General features: G+C 39.5%; 1 protein-coding gene across 1 annotated transcript in view; it reads right to left on the bottom strand.

Moving 5' to 3' along the window:
* Positions 1-20,731, bottom strand: part of ADCY5 (adenylate cyclase 5) — a 222,757-nt gene that overhangs the window by 31,971 nt on the left and 170,055 nt on the right. Inside the window, exons 8-9 of the mRNA XM_026852915.1 lie at positions 14,007-14,147; positions 1,021-1,043 (exon numbers count right to left, since the gene is read on the bottom strand). Of these exons, the coding sequence (XP_026708716.1) occupies positions 1,021-1,043; positions 14,007-14,147 (164 nt within the window). The remainder of the gene's footprint in view (positions 1-1,020; positions 1,044-14,006; positions 14,148-20,731) is intronic.

Here is a 20,731-nt window from a genome sequence, read left to right on the forward strand (position 1 = left end):
TAAATGTTACGAAAATCAAGTTTGAAGTGAAGAGCAAGGGAAGGAGAGAATGAATCTTAATACTGCCATGTTCAAACTTAGCACTTTCCTTTACTTTCAGGGTGTTGCTCTTAGCGTTTAACCACCATAATATGAATTTTTCCAAAGCCAGATGCTTAGGGCCCACAGAAGTATTTAGGTCCGCTTAGTCCTGACCACCAGCCCTAGAAACATGATAAGGAGCAACAGCAACATATTTTAGCCACCAATCTCATCTATTGTTCCCGATCTTGCTCTAAGCAAGCTTACCATTAATGCCATTCAGTAGGACTGAATGTGAAATTATTCCAAACACCTTCAATATAGGAAATGTTATATCCAGCTGTAGAAGTTAAAAAGCGAACACAGTTGGGGTTTTTTCCTCCAAAAGCAATTTTTCAAAATACCAGTCTTGTTAAATTATTTTTACCATTTTTTTTAAAGTACTATATGAAAAAAATGAAAATGCTGCTTTAATGTGGCTGTATCTTGAGCATGAAAGTTTGAATTTACTTTTTCAAATAAGCTGTAATTTCTGAGTTCATTTTTATATTCAGAAATAAGTAATATGTAATAATGAGCAATATGAAATATATACAAATAAACTCAGAAATGCTATATATTTCAATGCATACATAAATTTCTCTTATTGGAGATGTTCAACACTTAGACATACTTTACAGGAAGATTTTGTTCTTGGGATATTCTCAAAGCAGCAAATAGTGAAGAATATTGGGGCAAGGTGAAGAGCAGCAAAAGCGTTTTAACTACAAAAGCAAGTTAGAACCACACAAATTAATAAATGTTTTGAGGGCAGCAGCAGTTCTTAATGCACATCAGTCAATCCCATGCCCTCAACTGGCTGTCCCTCCAGGAGAAATCTCTGGGGAGTCCAGGCATTATTCTTGGCTGCTGGGCATTAATTTTTGTCTTTTTTTAATAGGAGAAAAAAATCCCAAATGTGCAAACATAACAGTGTATGACAGAAGTAAATTTGCTTACTTGTCCTTGGGGTCCTCAAAACCCTGAAAGAAAGGAAAAGGACACAAGGGTTAGGAAACAGGCTGACCTTGAGAACACAAAGTATCCTGAGAATGGCATTTCGCAGAGGAGTTTCCAGGGCACTCATTTGTTAGGTGTGGATGGATAGCCTTACCCACCCCCAAGCAGTATTTTGTGCTGCCACATCATCAGGCAAACAGAGCAGTTTTAGAAAAATGTATGTTTTCAGAAAAATGTATGTTTTCAGAAAAAGATATGTTTTCAGATATAAATTTATGGAAGGGAAGATAAGGAAAACGCTTCTGCTGACTGCTGGCATGCTTTCTTGCGTGTGTCCTCTTTTTTTGCAGTCACCACTACAAATGATACAATGGGAATTGTGCTGATATTATAACTGAGGATGTATTTTACTTGAAAAAAACCTCAGAATGATAACATAGTTCAACTATTGTATTCAACAAGGTTGTGCCTCTTTATGTCAGGGCTCGGCTAAGGGAGCTGGATGCATTTCAGTTTTCATCTCTTCTCTCTCAGGGTGTTCCTTCCTTCTCACTGTAATGCATGCACACATGAAACATGTTTTCCTGAATAAGATTTCAGGTATTTATATTTGTAATAGCCAAACTATTCATGATTCCTTCAGGGCCACCTGAACTGAGTAAGTGAATGTATTTACAAGTCATCCATAGTTTAAGTGGTCAGAAGGCGTCAAGGAAAAATATGTATGGAGGAATAACATTACATATTTAGCATTGACATAGGTAATAGACCAAATTGCATCAAAATGGCCATTTTGCATCAGTTGAGACAAAATCTGCCCTCTGACATCTTGGCATAAATTTAACTGAAGTCATGAAAAGTTGTGTATTTGACAAGTAGGGTCAAATACTCAAGCACAGAGTTTGTACCCTGTGTTCCAAAACATAAAACAAATGCAGCTGGGAGATAGGAAGAGTTGCTTTTGTTTTCCTCCCAGAGACCTCAGGCCAAAACTGCTCAGAGCACGTGAGGATATTCCAGCTGCTGGACATGCACCCGCTACCAGGCTGGGGGCAGCAAACTGACATCCACCCTGATTGTAAAAAAGTAAAAATCTTTGGGCAAAAGTCTCCCTGCAGTCGCCTTGTCCAAAAGCATCAGAAACAAGAATGTTGACCAGTTACTAAACAAGAACAAATTTTGCCCTTGCAACTAGTTAGGAATGTGGCGATACGGTGAGAGGCAGAAGTAAAGCCAACAAAGTCTCCCTGAATGGCATCAGTTTTGCAAGAAGGAAAAAGTGGGTTTTGTCCGTCAGGTCAGCAGTCAGGAGTGTGATTCACTGAGAGAGCAATTTCCATTTTTACATACTCCGTTTCAGACTAAAACCACACTTCTAAATAGAAACTAAAACTCCAACTTAACCCATCAGAAATTCAGATAAAGGAAGTTTCTCAGTCCCATGTAACAACTACCAGCAAATCCAGTGGGAAGAAGAAAATAGTAATGCTGATTCAAAGTTAGCATATCCAGTTATCCAAGCCAAAAAACACATGTACTTTTTGATTCCACATTAAAGAGTGATGAAGCAATCATTCAACCTTTTGTTGCGTAGCTTTTTTTTTCCTTTGCTTAATCGTTTTACAGTTGTCAGGAATATCTGATTGATATATTTATTTATCCTCCAAGCAATGCTACAGCACAGTGCCAAAACTGAGAGCTCACTGATTAATCATGGAGACAAAATGCTCACTAATTTGTCTGGTGTCATAGTCAGTTAGGCTGGGAAAAAAAAAAAAAGAAAATCAGCTGAACATTAATAGCTTCCAGCCAAGAAATAAGGGGAGGGAACCAATGAGAAAACAGCCAGTACTTGCTTATTAGATAGACAAGTTCACATTTTCAAGCTTAGCCACATGGGAACTGGATGACTGACTGCATAGTGGGATAGTCCCCTAAAATGGTCTGATTTTCAGACAGCTGTGTAACCGTTCATCTCACCGAAATTCTGAAACAACACAGATCTCATAATCCTGCCTTCTAGGTGCACAAGTCTGAGGAAACAGGCCAACCAGGTCAAGTTACCAAAACACCTCAGCAAGCATATCCCCAATATTTCAAGCATGGAAAAATACGTAGGCTATATATTTAACTGGTCATTTATATGAGTGATTGCTTGATCAACACAGAATTTGATTCTCTCCTGCTTATTGCCCCCAGCAAAACTTAAAAGGAAAGTCTCTAAAATAATACAGAATTAATTGGTCTAGCTTTTCAATTTAAAATACTAAATCATGCTTGAAACCCTGGAAATTTTTCATGCTGGTAGCTCAAATTAAACTGGTGTTTCCAAATTAAAAACTCAAAAAAGACATATTTCAGGTAAAGCAAAAAAGGAAAATATTATTAAATTTTCTTTCCTGGATCTTCATTTAAAGAGGCTAAATATTTAACAGTCACTTGAACTTTAATTAGAGGGAATCAGCTTAAAATGAAATGTAGTAGGAACCTCTCTTAAGTTAAACAAATTAAATGATTCACTTCAAACGTTTCCATTTCATATGAAAGATTCTTCAAGCAGAATTGCCAAAAATGGAATTGTTATGGAGAAAGGTCTGCAGGATTATTTTAGGAAAAAACCCTCAAACACAGCTTCTTAAAAACTGGTCACTTATTACAGGAGATCTTTCTTATTTGCACTGAACAACTTTGCCAGGATACAGAGCAAATATACCTCTAGGATCTGGCTGTGACCAGAGGTTTTCTTCCTTATCCACTAAAGCATCCGTGTCTCCATCACATACCAAGAAGCCTTTTAAGTGGAGGAGATGATCGCATGCACAGGGTCATGCTGCTCGGCCTATTTTGGGTAGGGAGGGAAATTCCCCCCTGGGTTTTGGTTGTGCTTTCACCTCCTCCTACTTGGTTGGCATATTCAGCCCATTGAAAAATCTGCACTGAAATTATTTCCTTTGCCTTGCACAAGGCTTGGGCACTAATGACACATTGTTGGGTTTTTTTCTTCTCTGCAGCTGGCAAACAGTTTAGTTTCTTTAGGACTCAGATGCTTTGCTCCAATTAGAGCCCTTTGGCTCAGCATAAGGCTGCTCATATGAATTGCAATGGTCTGTGTTACACACAGGATTAAGACTAAGCACAATCAATCCTGCAGAAATACGGTCTACATGGATTTGCCTTCATTCCTAAAGGACTAACACACTCATGATTTAGTAAACAAATTTCCAAGCTCAAGCAGGAAAGGGAAATAACAAGGGCTGCTGCTGTGAGCATGTCTATAAAGCCACTCTCCAGCATCCCTGATCTCACCCGCCTGTGCTCGCTGCTGGAGGCTGGGTAGCTGGACTGGGGCTGTACCCAGCCTGTTCAGGTACAGAGCAGGTACAAAGATATGTCAAGATTAGCATTTCTGCACACACATACTGAAATCCGAACACCCAGAAAAAACAGCTGATAAAAATGAGGTGCCTACCATTTAGGAGGAGGGGAGTAAGGGGGTAGGAAGAGAAACAGCCAATTCCTGGAATTAAGCACATAAATCCCCTCTTGACTGCTTATGGATTTGTGCCCAGCAGACTGAAGCAGTGCTGATGGCTTTCTAGGCTGCATTGAAAAAAAGGCTGGGAATTGTCAGCAGGGATGAAAATGGCAAAAGTGGTGATGGCTACAAGAATCAGACAGATAGGAGTTCACAGGAGTTCAAGAATAGCTCCATAATCATGATGATGAAGTAGCCCTTGTTAAGGCCAAAATTCCTTTTCTCTATAAGGGAACATAAGGCATGAGATAGGTCTTATCGCAGTGCAGCACTAATGGACTGCTGCATATAGGACCTCATGCAATTTTTATTCAGTCTCGTTTTAAATATCCCTGATACCAGAGTTTTTCCCCTTCCCCCAGGAGGCTGCATTATTCTGCCATCAGATTGCAAATGTAAAGGTAATAGCATTTAATAATTGCTCTGAGACTAAGACAGTTCTCTCTTTGACTGCAGGAATATTAACCCAAACTTAGCTGAATCAGCTCCCTTAAAGACACTAGTACCTACCAAAGAACAGTCCTGCTTTTCTACATGAGGTTCTTAAAAAAATATTTTTATGGCAGGTCAGGTGGCTCTGAATTTACAAGCACTTACTTTTAATGACCATCCTCAGTGGGAGTAGACATGTGCAGGAGGAAAAACAGAGGGAATGTTATATTACTGCATCTGTCCCTAAGGCTTACTATTTTATGGGGGATATTTTATGAATATCCATTGTGCTAAAAGCTCATATGACTGCCATCTCTCTGCTTGACTTCTAAATTAACTAAGTCCCATTCTTTGAAGATTAAAACTGATTCCTTAAATAGAATGATAAAGTGTTTGTCAAAGCCATGACAAGCTGACTGCTATATCATAATGCTTCACATCAAGAACCATTAGAAATAATAATTCTGAGAACATTAGCTGCAATTATTAACATATTGCAAATATGCAAAGAAAAGTGGAATAGACTTTACATCATTTTAACTTTTCATTTAGGTCCAAAAATAAAGCCAGTAGAGAGGCTGATGAGCTCCATGACCTTCTTAAGAGCAGCATGGCTGGGAAGCATGGATTTCACGTAAAAAACTTTGCTGGCAACTCCAGCAAAGATTGTAAGAGCAAAAATGAGAGAGAAACTAATTTTTCTTGCCCTTTTTTCATCTCTAGAAGAAAGCTGAAATGGGACTTAAATGATGTTAAAGCAGAAACCAAAAGAACTTTAGACTTAGGGACAAAATGAGCTTTGGAAGAGGTCAGGCCAATTTGCAAAGCAAAGGTGCTTCACAGAGAGAGTGACCATGGAAAACAGAAAAGGAGAGCGACAGGCTGAGAGTGGATGTAGTTTAAAAACAAACCTGTTTTGGCCCCACTGCAAAATTAATTGTTCACATGTTTTCAGCAGTGTTACATGTTCTGCCTTTGTCCCTGTGGTCAACAGGACAAGGCTACAAAGATAGATGCTGTCAGGTGTGAAAGCAGAAACAAAACTGAAGGACTTCAAAGCACTCAAGCCAGAAATAACACAATTTCTATACCCCAGTCCAGAAAAAACTGGCACAGAAAATACTAAGCCTGACGGGAAGGATATTCAACAAGCATCTAAGTGCAGAACAACAAACTGGAAGAACACCAGTTTATGAAATACATTATATGATGAGTGTGTCTGCTATAGCTGGAACACAGACCAGTGAGCTCCAAAAAGCAAAGCTGAAGTGCTCCCTTTCTGCAGCCCACCCCTCCTCATAAATAGACTTTCATTCCTCTGCACTATTCACCATTAGTAAAACCCTCTACTTTGTTCTACTCAAAATGATTTTGTATACAGCCCCCAGCTGACCGACTACACCTGGCCAAACACATGAATTTATCTGGCCCCTCTGTATAAAACAAGTGGTTGCTTTTGAAATAGGTTTCTCCCCTTTACTTAACTTCTGGCTCTGAACTCACACCTCTGAGAAGTGCAGGTTGTTCACACTTCCCATTTTTCTGTGAACTCTGAATCCAAATTTCTTCATTTCAAAGGTCACATTTTCAAGTGAAATGGTATGTGGTTCTGCACCTCACTTGTGAACGTTACCACAAGTTGCAAAACAGAAGACGACACAAAAATAGGTAGTCTAAGAAATGCTCTGAATCAGTTCTTGGCTCCCTAATCTCTGTCCTTTCATCTCTACACTTCCAAACGATGATAAACACAACAAACTTCTTCAGAAGCTGTCAGAAGTCAAACAGCTGCCTAATCAGATGCAGACAGACTGAATCCAAGCCTAACCAGCCTTAACTGCAGTTGCCCACTGGTGCTGCCCAGAGCTGCTCACCCTCTCTGAAAACCAGACCCAAACCAGCTGACCTGCATCCTTTTGTCATTAAAGCTTACTGTCTGCTTTGGAAATCTGCTAAGTGCCACAACTCCGCCTCTGATGTCCATCTGTGCAACGCTGCCACGAACATCAGAGGAAATGTTTTTGTGAATAAAGGGGAATTGGTATTTTTATTTCTGTACGCTTAATTTAGTCCCTGTCAGAAACTGACTGATGCTTTTTAGTAGTATCTTGCTCCAAACCACCTTTTCCTATATGACTATGATTTACCTAGAAAAGGGTATTGAATGGTGGGAAAATTACCAGTGGAAGACTTCCAAGCAAATATTAGACCCTACCTAAGTTTCACAAAAGCATCTGCAGATCCGCTGTTGCATCTCACTGACTCTTATCCCTCTTTTAAAGAATTTAATGACGGATGAGTGAATGCCCTGATCAACTAGAATAAAAGTTAGGATACAAAACTGTATGAAGTCTCTGATACTTTGAGCCATGTCCAGTGTTTTATATGGCTTCCACTCATTTATATGAGATCACATAGAACAGGCAAATCATCTTTTCAGAAGTACCAAAGCAATTATACAGCATAACTGCAGGGTAGGATTCCTCCCCTTGCTGTTTGAGAGCTGTATAAACCAAATTGGCTATATAAAACCCAGACTAGACTAACAATTTCCTCCCAGATCTATAGCAATACGTGGAGATTACAGCAGAAAGGATTGTTCGAGGGTTTCTCCCTGCTTGATTACAAGTTCAGGGGATTCTGCATACTACAATAGCAATGAAAAAAATAGTGGGTCAAATTCTTGTCCATTGGGTACTCGTGTCCAGCTCCGTTGACGTCAGTGTTGCTATTACCAGATTGAGTAGTTGATTGCTGGAAAAGAGGATAATGGTGACCTTGAGTTAAATGAAACTAGACGGAGGGTGAACCCTCAGTGCTTCATTCATGGACTCAAATCAACTTCTCTTTAGATGGGGCTGCACTACTGACTGAGGAAAACTTGCCCTACTGAGTTTTATTTTGATTTTTTAATACTTTCTAATGTTTAAGCTGTAGAGTTGGCACAGAACCAGCTATAGTGTCTGTTCCTCTGATGCACCTGTTCCCCAATTTTGAGTTTCAAGTAACAAGAAAATATATTGTAAGGGCAACTTGGAGACATAAAGGGAGGAAGTGAGCTGTATTTGCGATGCAACATGCAGAGAATTGTTTGATTTAGGACAGGGTGAATAGGACAAGGAATTACATTTTATGGTTGAATGACCAGGTGTGTAGATGAGTGTTGTTTCATTAGAAAGTAAACACCAAGCAATCAAATATCATGTGCAGAGCTCTGAGCAGCACCACAAGGAATTAGGCAGTGCCTACCTGAGAGAAGAGCTTGTCCTTTATTGCGCCGGCCATATCTAGGATGCATTTTTATAACCTTGTCTCACATTTTTAACACCTCCACACAGTCATATTTCCTACACCTGTATAATCCCTATTTGATTTTATTTCGGTTTTTACTTTGTAACTAACATCAACATCTTACACAACTTCATTGCAAATTAAATGCTTCGTTAGTTGTACTCAGACTCATGACAGAAGCATGGTCAGATTGAAATCAGTGTTGCAAATCTTCAGGGTTTCCTCTTTCTGTTCCTAAACTTCCTAATGTTAAACCTTTCCAGCAGCTGAAAAAATAAAAGGAAATCTGCCAGGCATCTACAACCAGGCTCAGTAATCATGTTAGCCACTCTGTTCACATTTGATTACAAGGACTCAGAGGTACCTATTTCTGAAGTAAACCTTCCTCAAAGCATGTTATCAGTGGAATAAGCTCAGTCATAATAGCCAGCGTAAAATAAATATGACAGCTGTATGGCAGCCTTACCATCCAACAGCAGGACTCTCCACAGCTGAGTAGATCTCATGACACAACTAATGCCTTCTTTTCTGGAAGCCAGACAGCATTAGGCTGTGTCAAGTCTGGCTGTAAGACCTCAAGAAATGACCACCTGCTGGACAGCACTACTAAAACCTCAGTAGGAGTGCTAGGTTCAGTGCGGGGACTGCCTCTTACCAACGAAATGGCAAGTGCTCAGAGGGGAACAAGAACAACACCGGGCTGGAAAGCACCAGCTAAGGAATGGATGAAGTAATTGGAGCTGTGCAGAGAAATGGTAATAGTCTTCAAATGCGGAGAAGATAACTGCAAAGGAGGGGAAAATTAAACTGTCTATCTACTGTGAGAGCTCATGCAGCACTATGTTTGAAAACTGAAGTGAGGAAATGTGAAGTGAAACATCAAGAAAAATAATCAAACTGTTGAAAGGATGCCCAGTAAGACTGTGGGATTTCCACTCTTTGAGGATTTTAAACAAGGGCTAGACAAATATTGGTCAGAAATGTTGTGGGTATAGTTGATTCCTGTACAAGGGAGTAGATTGATGCCTTGAAGTTCTGTGCAGCCTAGATTGGAAATTTCACAAAATCTTTACATGTGTCTCACATTATTCTTATATTCTTTATTCCCTATAAATTCCTAATATAGATTTTTTTTTAAATGTTATTGTTTCTATATATGTAAAGGATTTTGTGATGCTCCTCTGGACTGAAAAGCCCTGGATAAAATAAATAAAATGTTTTCAGGAAAGTGAGGAATTCCACAAGCTCCTTACAGAGCCTATTCCTTGCATCTAAGCTTTTTCTTAACTTAGGTCTTTGCAGCAAATTATAATGTTTGTTTTTAATCTTGCCCTTTGCAGTCATGGGGAATGATTTATCATTATTTTCTGTCCTTACAAACCTTCATGTATTTGAATACTTTTGTCTCCCATCAGACTTCTCCCTTCTAGACTAAACAAACCCAATACTTCAACGCTTTTTCACAGTATTGAAACTCTCCTAATTTGTAATTTTCTCCACTGGACTATCTCCAATTCATCCACACTGTGCTAAAGGATTGTTATCCCAAACTGGACATGGTTCTTCAGCTACAACCAACTACATTATTAATAATGCTGAGCAGGGTAAAAGAAGCAAGAGAATATTTGTCATCTAGAACAGCCCTGAAATTTTGGAAGGTATCAACATTTGCCTCTTTATTGTTTACAACAAACCTCTTTCAGTTTACAGTCAACTACAATCCCCAAATTGGTTTTTTTTTTAAAAGTAGTTTTGTTTTGCTGATGAAAACTGAGACATGAGTATTATTTCCAGAAGTCTAAAATCCATCAATATTTATAAAAGCAATCTGAAATCTATACTGGGAAAAGTGAAGTATTTTTTAGTGGTGTATAAATATTGTTACAGCTATAAATAAACCTGTACTTTCAAATGCTTTCAAGAACATTTATTTTTTAACCTTTTGCAATTAAAAACTGGACCAGGGACACATCAGGGAAGACAAGGCTGGTGTACAGTGACTTGGGGGAACGCTGCTCCTTTGTGTACATCACGAGCAGAACAAAAATCTGCATTTCCAGAGAGATACAGTCACTGGTCCTGACTGACCGCTTTTGTTTAGGAAACAAGAAAACATGCTGTAAAAAGCAATAAAAATAGAAAGCAGCTGTGCTGCTCTTCTGCCGTCCTCGGGCTCTTTTCATACCCTGTACACAGGCACAAAGCTGATCCTGTCCAGGTTTCTCTGCCTGCCCAGGGCAGGTGAAGCAGCCCTCCACCCGCTCCATGCCTGGCCAACAACCCAGGCTCCCAGGGCCAGGGCTCCAGCAGAGGTGGCCGGCTCAGAGCAGGGCTCTTTGCCCTCTCATGCTGTTTGCATCTGATCTTTCTCTGCTGCAAATTTACCAGGTTTTTAGGGGCAGCCACTGACCCAGCAGCCTGAAGCAGCACAGTCCCCAGGACCAGCTTTCTCCAGGCAGTGGCTCCAGCAGCTGATGGGGGTCAGGGTCTCCTGCTTGCTGCCTCCCTGGAGGCCCTGCAGGATAAGAAAGGCCACTGCTAAGCAATGGGATGGAAAAAGAAAGGATTGGGAATGGTCCAGAAAGCAGATCAGTGCATGGGGGAGATGGAGGGGCTCTTGGGCAGGATGGGGTGAACTGGCACGGTTGCAGTTCCAGCTGACACAGGCCCCAGTTAGCTAGGGTAGGACTAGGAAAACAATTTTAAATTACTTCTGCATGGACACATGTAGGATATTTTGTCTTATTTATATAAGTATGCAAGTGCTTGAATAACTCCTGTGTGCCCAGGGAAACAACTTAGTTTAGGAGCATTGTGGAAAGTCAGCTGGACCCAGCAGAGGTTAAGCTACAAGCTACAACATGGAGAGAAGCAGGGACCAAAGCCCTCCCTGTGCTGTGGGCTGGGCTGCCCTCCCACACAAACCCATGTGCCCAGACAGGGCAGCATCTGGAAATGCCATGACAAAGAGGAGGGGGGCAAGAAAAGGAGTATATGGCTACCTTTGATACTAATCTGTCTCATCCAGGACTACTGCTAATATATCCTAAGAATAGAGACTGCTACCAGAGCCAGCATTCAAAGGAAATAAGAACGGCCAAAATAATTCTGTTTTCTATTAAATATAACAGTTTCCTTCCACAAATAAAATTCAGGGAACTTTAATATTCTCTTTTGGGGAATTTTTTGGGAATTTTAAGTGGTACCACGAGAAAACTCTTTTTTTTTTTTTTTTTTTTTTTTTTTTTTTTTTTTTTTCTGGAAATATGGTTGTCTTCATAATGCAAAATGTTCCAAGTTTATGACAAAAACCTGTGTCCTTTATAACCATCCATATCACTCCCTACACACAAATGTATTCATTTCTACATATCAACATATTGTAACTGCACATCACTGCAACATTACCTGGCTCCTGCCTGAGGACTAGCTCACAATTACCCTTACACACACCTGTTTTGAAATTACAGGGCCAAGGAGCTCCAGGTTTTAAAGAGAAAGAAAATGTTGCACTGCACATGTTCACAGTTTCCAAGAAAAAAGGCTACATATAATTATATGCAAGAGGTCTGGGGGAAAGGTGGATGATGTGGAACAAAGAGCACATTTTCAGGAGCTTTGAAAGCTGGTGCGGCTTACCAAGATCAGTGACACGTCATCCCAGAGGAGCACTGAAAAAAGCCTTTGTAGTTCTGCTCCCCTTCTGTCTGTATATTTTGTATTTCTAAGCAGGCAGTCTGCAGTGTGCATGTGTGTGCAGCCTGCATCCACTGTGCATGCATTTAAGCACAGGCAGCATCCATGTAAGAGAGTGTTAGAGATTACAGACAAATAAAGTACTGTGCAAAGCTTGGTGGTACAAAGGAATGCATATTTAAATTAGAAGTTAACACAGAAAGAGTTGAGACAGGAGATGGAGAAATTGTTCCTACGATCTAATCAATAAAATGTCCATCTAGCAGGAATTAAAATGGTCTCTAGGCCACAGAGAGCAGCATGCTTTCATTTTGACTAATGCATATCAAACATAAAACAGTGGGGAAATACTGTAAATAAAAGATTTTAAAAAATGGTCCCCAAGCACAACAAAAAGTCTAGCTGAAAATAATACATCTGAATCAGGTTTAAATTGGTTTTCAAGAAATAGCCTGATGTATGAAACATCAGCCTCTCGAAAAAGAGCTTAATATAAGAGGCAGTACAGAAGCAGATTGAGTGGAAACAATTTTCTGAGCTGCTGAATTTATAAAAAGGTAAATACCATTACAGAGAAAGGTTCAAGCAAAGGAGGAGGAAAAAAAAAAAAGAAGCTTCTCCTCCTACAAGTGAGGGGCAGTGAAGTTTTTAGGGCTCATCTTGATATTTCAATAAATAATTATGTTTTTCCAACTGAACAACCAGTTAGACATGGCAAACTGTAATTAACACCAAGAAGCATAATACCATTTGGCATGCTTACACCTTGTTTCTGAACAGGAGGCTGCAAGAACCCCTTAAAAGCTATTCAAAGAAACTTATAATTATAATTATGTGCTAGTGTGATTAGGCTCTTCTAATAATGTCATGCTTATTGAGCACACCCTATTGAAAAGCCCACATAAAAAAAATGCACAGTTACACTGATCTGTACGCTTATGTCAGAAGCCCTCATTTGGAGATCTGAGAAATGAAAGACATATTACTATGGAGATTAAGAAATTTGGTTTAGCACTGTAAAATAATATTATGATTGAATAATATTAGCACTGACTATTAATAAAGGTGCCAGCATTTCCCATTAGAAGACACCATATGCAGTTGCTTATAGCTACGTCAAAATTTTTAAGCTGGGGGAGTGAATCTCACATGTAAAATTTCTTTGAATACTTAAAGGCTTTGGTGACCTGGAGCAGAACTTTGAATATGGGCAACAAAGTGGGCAACAAATCCACACTTTTGAAGGGTCAAAACAACATTAATAAGGTCACAGAGCAATCTGATTACGCATGCAATTACAGAGTTGCTAAATATTTTTATTATTATTACCAATAGCAATTATAATAGAAACTTTCTTTACCTTTATTGCAGGAAACAAAGGTGTCATCTACAACTTTGTGTAAAATAAGCCATAAAAGCGCTCTCAGTCCAACTGTGTTTCTAACTAGCTTTTGTTCATTTTAATTTAGACAGATCAAAAGGTATAAGCAAGAAATGCAGATGCCTGCTACCTTAGGCCAATTAACCCACATATTTGAGAATATATTCTCGAGTGTTAAACACAGTGGTGTGATTCCTGAGGACCCATGAGTATACACGGGCATGTAGCTTATAGAAGGTGAACAGCATCTGACTGTTAAAATGCAAGCAAGAAACCTCTGCAGGTGCTGAAGTCTGTAATGATCTAGTACAAATGGATGTCAGCTGCTTGGGTTACTGACCAATTTTTGTAGATAATCAGGTCTTCTCACACAGCCTGGATGACTTTTCAGAACGCGAGACGAGTCAGACAAAAGAGCTTTCTTTGTGCCATTCAGCCTCCCTTTCCCTCTCAAACAACCTTGTGACTCATCTCACAATCACTCACCTCCAGATGTACCAACTGTTATTATTTCTGGAGTCAAAGTAGAATTTACCACTCACATTTGGTAAACGCCCTTGGGGCTGCAAAAAATCTTCAGACAAAGCAGGGAGGGATATACAATGCTGTATTAAGAAGAAAGAAATTAACGTCCATAAAGCAAGGCATTACCATTCTCTTCATCTCCTTGGAGACCTGGTGAGCTCCAAGGTGGTTATAAAAGGGCCGGTCAACACCCCAGTGTGGTGGGTTATGGCTGATGGAATTAGCGCGCTGACGGTTCATCTTGGCTATTGTGGCTTTCTCGTCTTTCTGAAATACAAGCAACAGAGAAATGCAGAATAAATTTAGGAACATTTACATGGCAGTCATTCTCCACGCATCTCTCGCCTCTGATCTCTCACTCCAGAAGCTGGCTTTGCACCTTGAACTTTCTGAAGTGGCCGCTGATCAGAAGCAGTCCCAACCCACCATTTCTTTTTCTTCTCATTTTTTCGAACACTTGCCCCTAAGTGCTGCCCATTTTACTCCTTTGCTTGTTTTGAATAACCACCATAACTTGTGTAAACACAGTGAGCATTTCAAAATGGAGACATCTATTATCTTTTTTAGTAAACTTTATCAAACTGAACAATTCAGATAAGAAAGTGCAGTTCCAAGCTGAGATAATACATAGAGGGTCCTCAAAACAAAATAAAAGACTGGTACATCTACAAGAGAAATGACAGAGTAATCAGGTTGGAGAACAGGAGCCATGAAACTCCCTGAAGCTGTGGAAAAAAAGGACACCTTTCTCTGTAGATACAAGCAAATCATCTTCCACACTTGTAAGAGCATCTTCTCAGACGTGCTAAGGAAAGCGTGTAAATCTTGCAAACGCTTAACTCTGTATGTTAGGGGTAATGGTATTGCAGAGTGTGACAAAATGGTCTACTTTACCCTAAAGCTAGCTGTAAACTTCATCACTGACCTTAATTTTCCTGAAGTTTGTCCAAAGTCTTTGGTTTTGGTATTAGAAATGGTTTTGAATTTTGGTTGCAGTTGGATCTTACTGCAAAGTTTGCACAGGATCTGTTGGAAAGGTTTCAGTCAAGCTCAACGCCAGTTACAAAAGCACAGAAGTGCAGCGTGTATCTAGGCTAAACAACAGGCTGGTTAGTTCCTTATTCCGAATATATTCTCTAGCTAGAAAGACAGGCAGGTTTCCATGTGAAATGTGTTTTGTAGAAAGACAGGAGTTTATTGCACCAGATCAAAGCCTTTAATCTTCTCCTACCGAGGATTGCACTGGAGACTTGCTCAGTGAGGACTGTGCGATTTACCTGTACCGACCCAGAAGGCAGAGGGCTGGTAATTATTATGCCCTTGCTTAAAAGAGACAAGCTCTGGAGAGCTTGAAAATTTGTGCAGTAGGGATAGCTACAACTTGGCTGTTTATTACTTCAGAGATTAAACTTTTTCAGGAGAATGCTTCCACGAGATTACCGAAATAATCAGAAATAATAGTTAATATTGGATTTCAAAAAGTGTTCAGACAACTGAATAATTGAAAAAGAAAGCATGAGTTGTTGTAAACTCTAGAATTTTGGTTCAAGTACTGTATGACAATACAGGTAGATCCACACTGGTTTTGCCTGGAGTCTGCTTTCCCTACCTATTTATTTTGATTCTCAACAATTCACTGTAACTTGTACCTGTCAGGAGTTTGCAAAATACCTGGCGTTATTTCCATGGTAACCAGAGAGTTAAATGTCAAGTGTTACACTGCCTTAAATTATTTTTTGCAAAGAAATTTTTAAAAGCCTGCTAAAATTCAGTGCTGAGGACGGCTGTCTGATTGACAAGCATGGGAAATCATCACCTCTTTTCTTGCAAAGAGACAGTGACGATGACAACATTTCCCATGAGACCACAACCTCACCACGCAGGCACCAAATGTTCCCGGGACTGTAGTGCTGCAGCCTTCACGGCCACTAGCTGCGACGTGGTGCCACTTGCCACAGGAGCCCTGTGCTGGCCTCCTGACAGTAAGCAGCAGTGGTCACCGCAACCCCGGGCTGCCAGCAAAGATCTTTTTCCACCCAGCCAGGATGACAAGTGTAGGATCTCAAGGAAAGTCCGTGGGAGCAAACTTAAGGGAGCTGTCAGCATCCTGGGATGTTTGCTGGGAAGAACCATACATGCTCCCACCTTGCAAGCCCGCAGGACAGCAAGTGCTTCCCACATCACCTCTTCCCCTCATCGAACCTACCACTGCTTCACCTGCAAGAGCTGAAAATTCCTTCACTGCACACCAGCTGAATTTCACATGGGCAATCGTGACAGAGCCACTGGATAACCTCCAGGAGAGCTGTCTTTTAAATGTTTCTAAAAATACACTAATGTGATGCAATGCTGATGTTCAGATTTGAGTTGGTCTGAGGTTTTGTTTTTTAAAAGTTACGTCCTTTTATGGTCTCTGCCATCATTTGTAGCACTTTCTTGTGATTTTTGAGTTATGCAATTTTTTTCATGGTTATGCTTCTTTCTTCTACGATGTGATGCCAGAAAACTGGTAGGAAATACAGTTTCATTATCTCCAAGAAAATATATATTGTTTTCAATAATATAAGTGGCACTGTCAATCCATTTTATTACAACTTAGTGAAGGGTTTTCAACAAAAAGCAATCAAAAAAACCCAGATGTTGAAACTAGTCTGGGGACCTGCAAAAGCAAAGCTCTTTGGTTATATTGCAAATGCCTTTACATCAACAGGTGATAAAAGATACATACAGCAGGTTTCCCCCCATGAGTTAGTAAATTTGATTTGAATTTGAGAAAAGCCCTAATGCCAAAAATCCAAGCAGACGTATGCCAGTGAGTGATCCTTCTACCTGATGCTATCCTGGTGACTCCGAGGCATCACTTGATTAATTTGAAGGGAAAAAAAGACCTCATACCTGTTTATTGACACATCTGGATTGAGGTAACGGCAAGACAAACGGGTAAATATGCACTTCTGAGATTGTTTCTAACCATGAGGCCAACCACCAGGCCAACCACCGTAAATTTTCCACTGCTACATGAACTCTGGCAGTATTTCCCCCCCAACCCCTGTAGGTTTCTACTGGGTTGTGAACTACATTTCAGCAATATTTCCAATCAGATTAAAACACATACATACAAGCTAAGTGGATTTTTGGTTTCCCACATTACACAGTGTGCTCCTACGTTATCTTGAACAACAGGACTTTGTTGTTAACATCAATACTTATTCAAAAACATTTTAATTTTTATTCAAAACCTGATATTTTAAGAAGTTGAGCAAATTTATTGTCTGAAAAATCACTTGTTCAGTGGATGGTGATAATAACAAACTCTAAAAATGAATAATTAGAAGGATCACTGCTCCTCTGTGGAAATTTATGAGGATCTCACCTCTGTTTCTTCCTGGCTAAGTGACAGCATGAGGACAACTTGCACACAGAGCTACCTAAGGCTTAACAAGACTGGAAAGAACAATAAAGAAAAGGAAGAGATGATACCTTTCAGTCCTACTCATTAGGTAGGCAGGTACTATCAACAACAGGAGCAGGTGTAAAAGTTTCTGACAGCAATGAGTTTTTCAGAACTAAAGTGGCTAAACTCCAGAAAGCTGTTGTGGGAACTTTTCAAATCTGGACTCGCAAAGAGACTGTAAATCTTATTCCCAGAGGTTTTATTGTGTTCCCACCACCAGTTCCCACACACTGAGCTACACTAATGCTATAGGCAAAACTGCAGAAAAGCTGGGATTTTCTTATACTTATCAACTGCATCAAGAATGCCTATTACTTCTCTAGTGTGTGATAGAATTTTCCAACATATTGATCACTATCAGTGCAACAAAGCAGTGAAATCTGAGCACGTATCAGCCATTTTTGTCTTGAAGTCCTATTGATATGTGAATGACAATTCTTGCAGTGCTACATGTTCCAAACCATTGCCTTCATAAATCTATATGAATGGAACCCTGCTGAGCTGTGACTAAATTTGTTAAACTGAGGAATCATCACATTAGATTGACTGTGCTTTAGGAGAGTCACATGCACAACATTTAAAGGACCATTTTGTTTCTTCAGCTGGATGGAGATTCAGGACATTATTTAGAAAAGAAGGAGAATTGTTTTTCTAGCAGTTATGGCCAAAGCTTTGTTGAGCTGTTTTAAGGCCACCATCAACAAGCCTTTCTGAAACTGTTGTGTACCTGCTATTGTTAAAAGAAACACCCATGTTTACTGGAATTGAAAGACATTATAAAATTTTTTTTTTTTTTTCAGTTTGCCAACTTTGTGCACTCAGCACAGTGTGTTTAGTCAGCAGTGTTGCTCATCTGTTGACAGTCACATTTTGTTTCCACTTGTCTTCAAAGCAAAGCATTTCCCAAGACTTTTGACTATGCTGAGGAGAATAAAACTAGCTGCAAACCTAACGTGCTGTTAAAATCCTATTCACCTTAAGGTCTGTTTCCCACTCCTCCAAATACATACTTTTCTGCCCTTCTCAGAGTAAAGCTTTTATCAATGATTAGAAGTGATGAGTAGTTTGATGTTCTGCAAATTAGTGCAGCACCTGATCTCAAACCAGAGCAGAAAGATGCCAGCAACCACCCAGTGACACGCTCCTGTACAAACTCCAGAAACATGGGCAGCACAAGAACTGGGATTACTGGATACTACAACAATAATCACACTGAATACTGTAAGAATAGCAGAGATGTGATAGGATTGCAGTAATGACCGGGACAGACATTTTGAATAAAATGCAGAAGGACAGATACAAAAGTTGTGGAGGTGGAAGTAGAGTTATGTGTTAGGAACGCTACAGTCTGCAGGGTAAACTTAAAAAAAAATTATAACAAGAATAAAACAAAACTACTCTGTAGAAGGATAAAGACATTGTACTGATTAATGCTGGGTAGTTCACTACAATGCCTTGGAGTTAAGTTTGGGAATCAGTAAAGACCTGGATAATAGTATTAGTAACTCTAGCTGATAATATGCTGTTTATCTGGAAACACAGACTTTCAGATAGAGAATGAAGGTGCAAAGCCAGTAATGGATGAAAGGCAAAGATCTCTTTGGAAAATTCACATATTTCATGCTAAGGTATTAAGTCCATTAGAAACATATATTGAAATGAATGAGAAAAATACTGAATCAGGACAAGTCACCCTGTGTAAGTCACCCCATATCACATGAGGATACCAGAAACTTAAAAATCTGCTTTATTCTAGAACTGAAAGAGCAGATTATTTCTCTTCAGATAATCACTACTATCACAGTAGAGGCAAAAGGGAAGAGGGGTCATAAACATAGGGTTATAAACAGCAAACATGACTAAGCTGGAAGCAAAACTTTAGTGTGACGTGCTGAAGTCAGAAGGACAACCTCCATCCCAGATCTGTGCAAAACTTCCAACTGCAATTTCAATTCTGGTAACAGATACTTTTAATAACTATTTAGTCAGGGATCATGACACAGAACTTGTAGACCAGGAAATGCTGGGCTTGGATTAACATGAGAGCGTCCAAGTTTTTCTAAACAGAAAAAATACAGTAGCTCTCACTGGCCTTGTTTTTTCCATAGAGCATTTGACAGAGTGCTGTGCTGGAGACTAATGGCTAAGACAGACAGGGAATACTAAGCTGGACAAAGAGCTGATTTCCAGTGAAATGGCAAGAGATGGTTTTGAATAAGGAAATATTACACTGGATGAAAGTTACTAGTAGAGTTACTCAGCGATTAGTCTTGGGACAGATTTTGTTTAATTTTTTTCTTATCGCATCTGGCACCAAATGTAGAAATGACAGACTTTGCTAATGACAGGAACAGAGGTAGTATTTGATAGATAAGAAAAAAAGAAGTATTAGCACCCAGCATTTGAAGACTGACCTAACAGAAGTGTGACTTGAGACATTCAACTGTACAAAATGTATGACAGAGATTACAGTCAGAAACTTGGTTTCATTATCAGGAATCACATTAGTTCATCACAGAATAAGTATCAGACACCACGATAATGTAACTATGCAAAAGGTAAAGGTTTCCTTTGACGATCACAAAAATGAAGAGCTTGCTGTGAGAGTTTGTGCTTGTCTCTTCTTCATGTGAGAAGACATTAAAAGATTTCTTTGGAGAAAAAAAGCTGAGATGGAGGATACAATTACTGTCTGAGAGCTGACACCAGACAGCCAGAGCAAGCAGGCACCAGAGTAACCAGGTTTTAGAGCAGCCCAATGTTAGCACTAATGGGAGCAAACAAAACACAGCAAAGGTTCAACAGAGCTTTATGGTGGACCCTGCTAATTTTATGACAAGAATTACTTTATATATATATACACACACACACACACATTTTTTTATATATGTGTGTGAGTATATATATATATATATATATAGGTTCACATTACAATAAAATGCATAGCATCCTTTGTATCTCACAGTTAAGACTGTTTTATTTAATTATCAAACCCTAGCTTAAGGAATTGAAAACAAACACAAGGAAAACAACTTTGGAACTTTGCATCTATGCTTTCAAAAAACCCCAGGAAAACTTTTATCTAGGGGAACATAACACTGCAATAATGAAGTCTGCACTGCTCTGGGGTATCTGAGTGGTGCTTTCTTCACAGGCAGGTGCTCACCCACAAGAGCAGCAGCGTCACAGGACGGGGCAAACAGAACGGTGAAAGTGGATCTAGAAGGTCCACTAAAGGTAAGGAGAGAGAAACCTAAACAGACTGGATTTTAAAACTTTGCAGTTTATTCTCTTGCAATAGAAAGCAACTTTTCTGTGTACCAAATATAAAACAAGGACTACATTTTCAGCTCTAGGGATGTTATTTAAAGACTGAGTAATCAGAATCTGTCTCTTA

Source organism: Athene cunicularia (genome assembly GCF_003259725.1).
Source record: "Athene cunicularia isolate RWA chromosome 7 unlocalized genomic scaffold, athCun1 chr7_part1, whole genome shotgun sequence".
In the NCBI taxonomy this organism is placed as follows: Eukaryota; Metazoa; Chordata; class Aves; order Strigiformes; family Strigidae; genus Athene; species Athene cunicularia.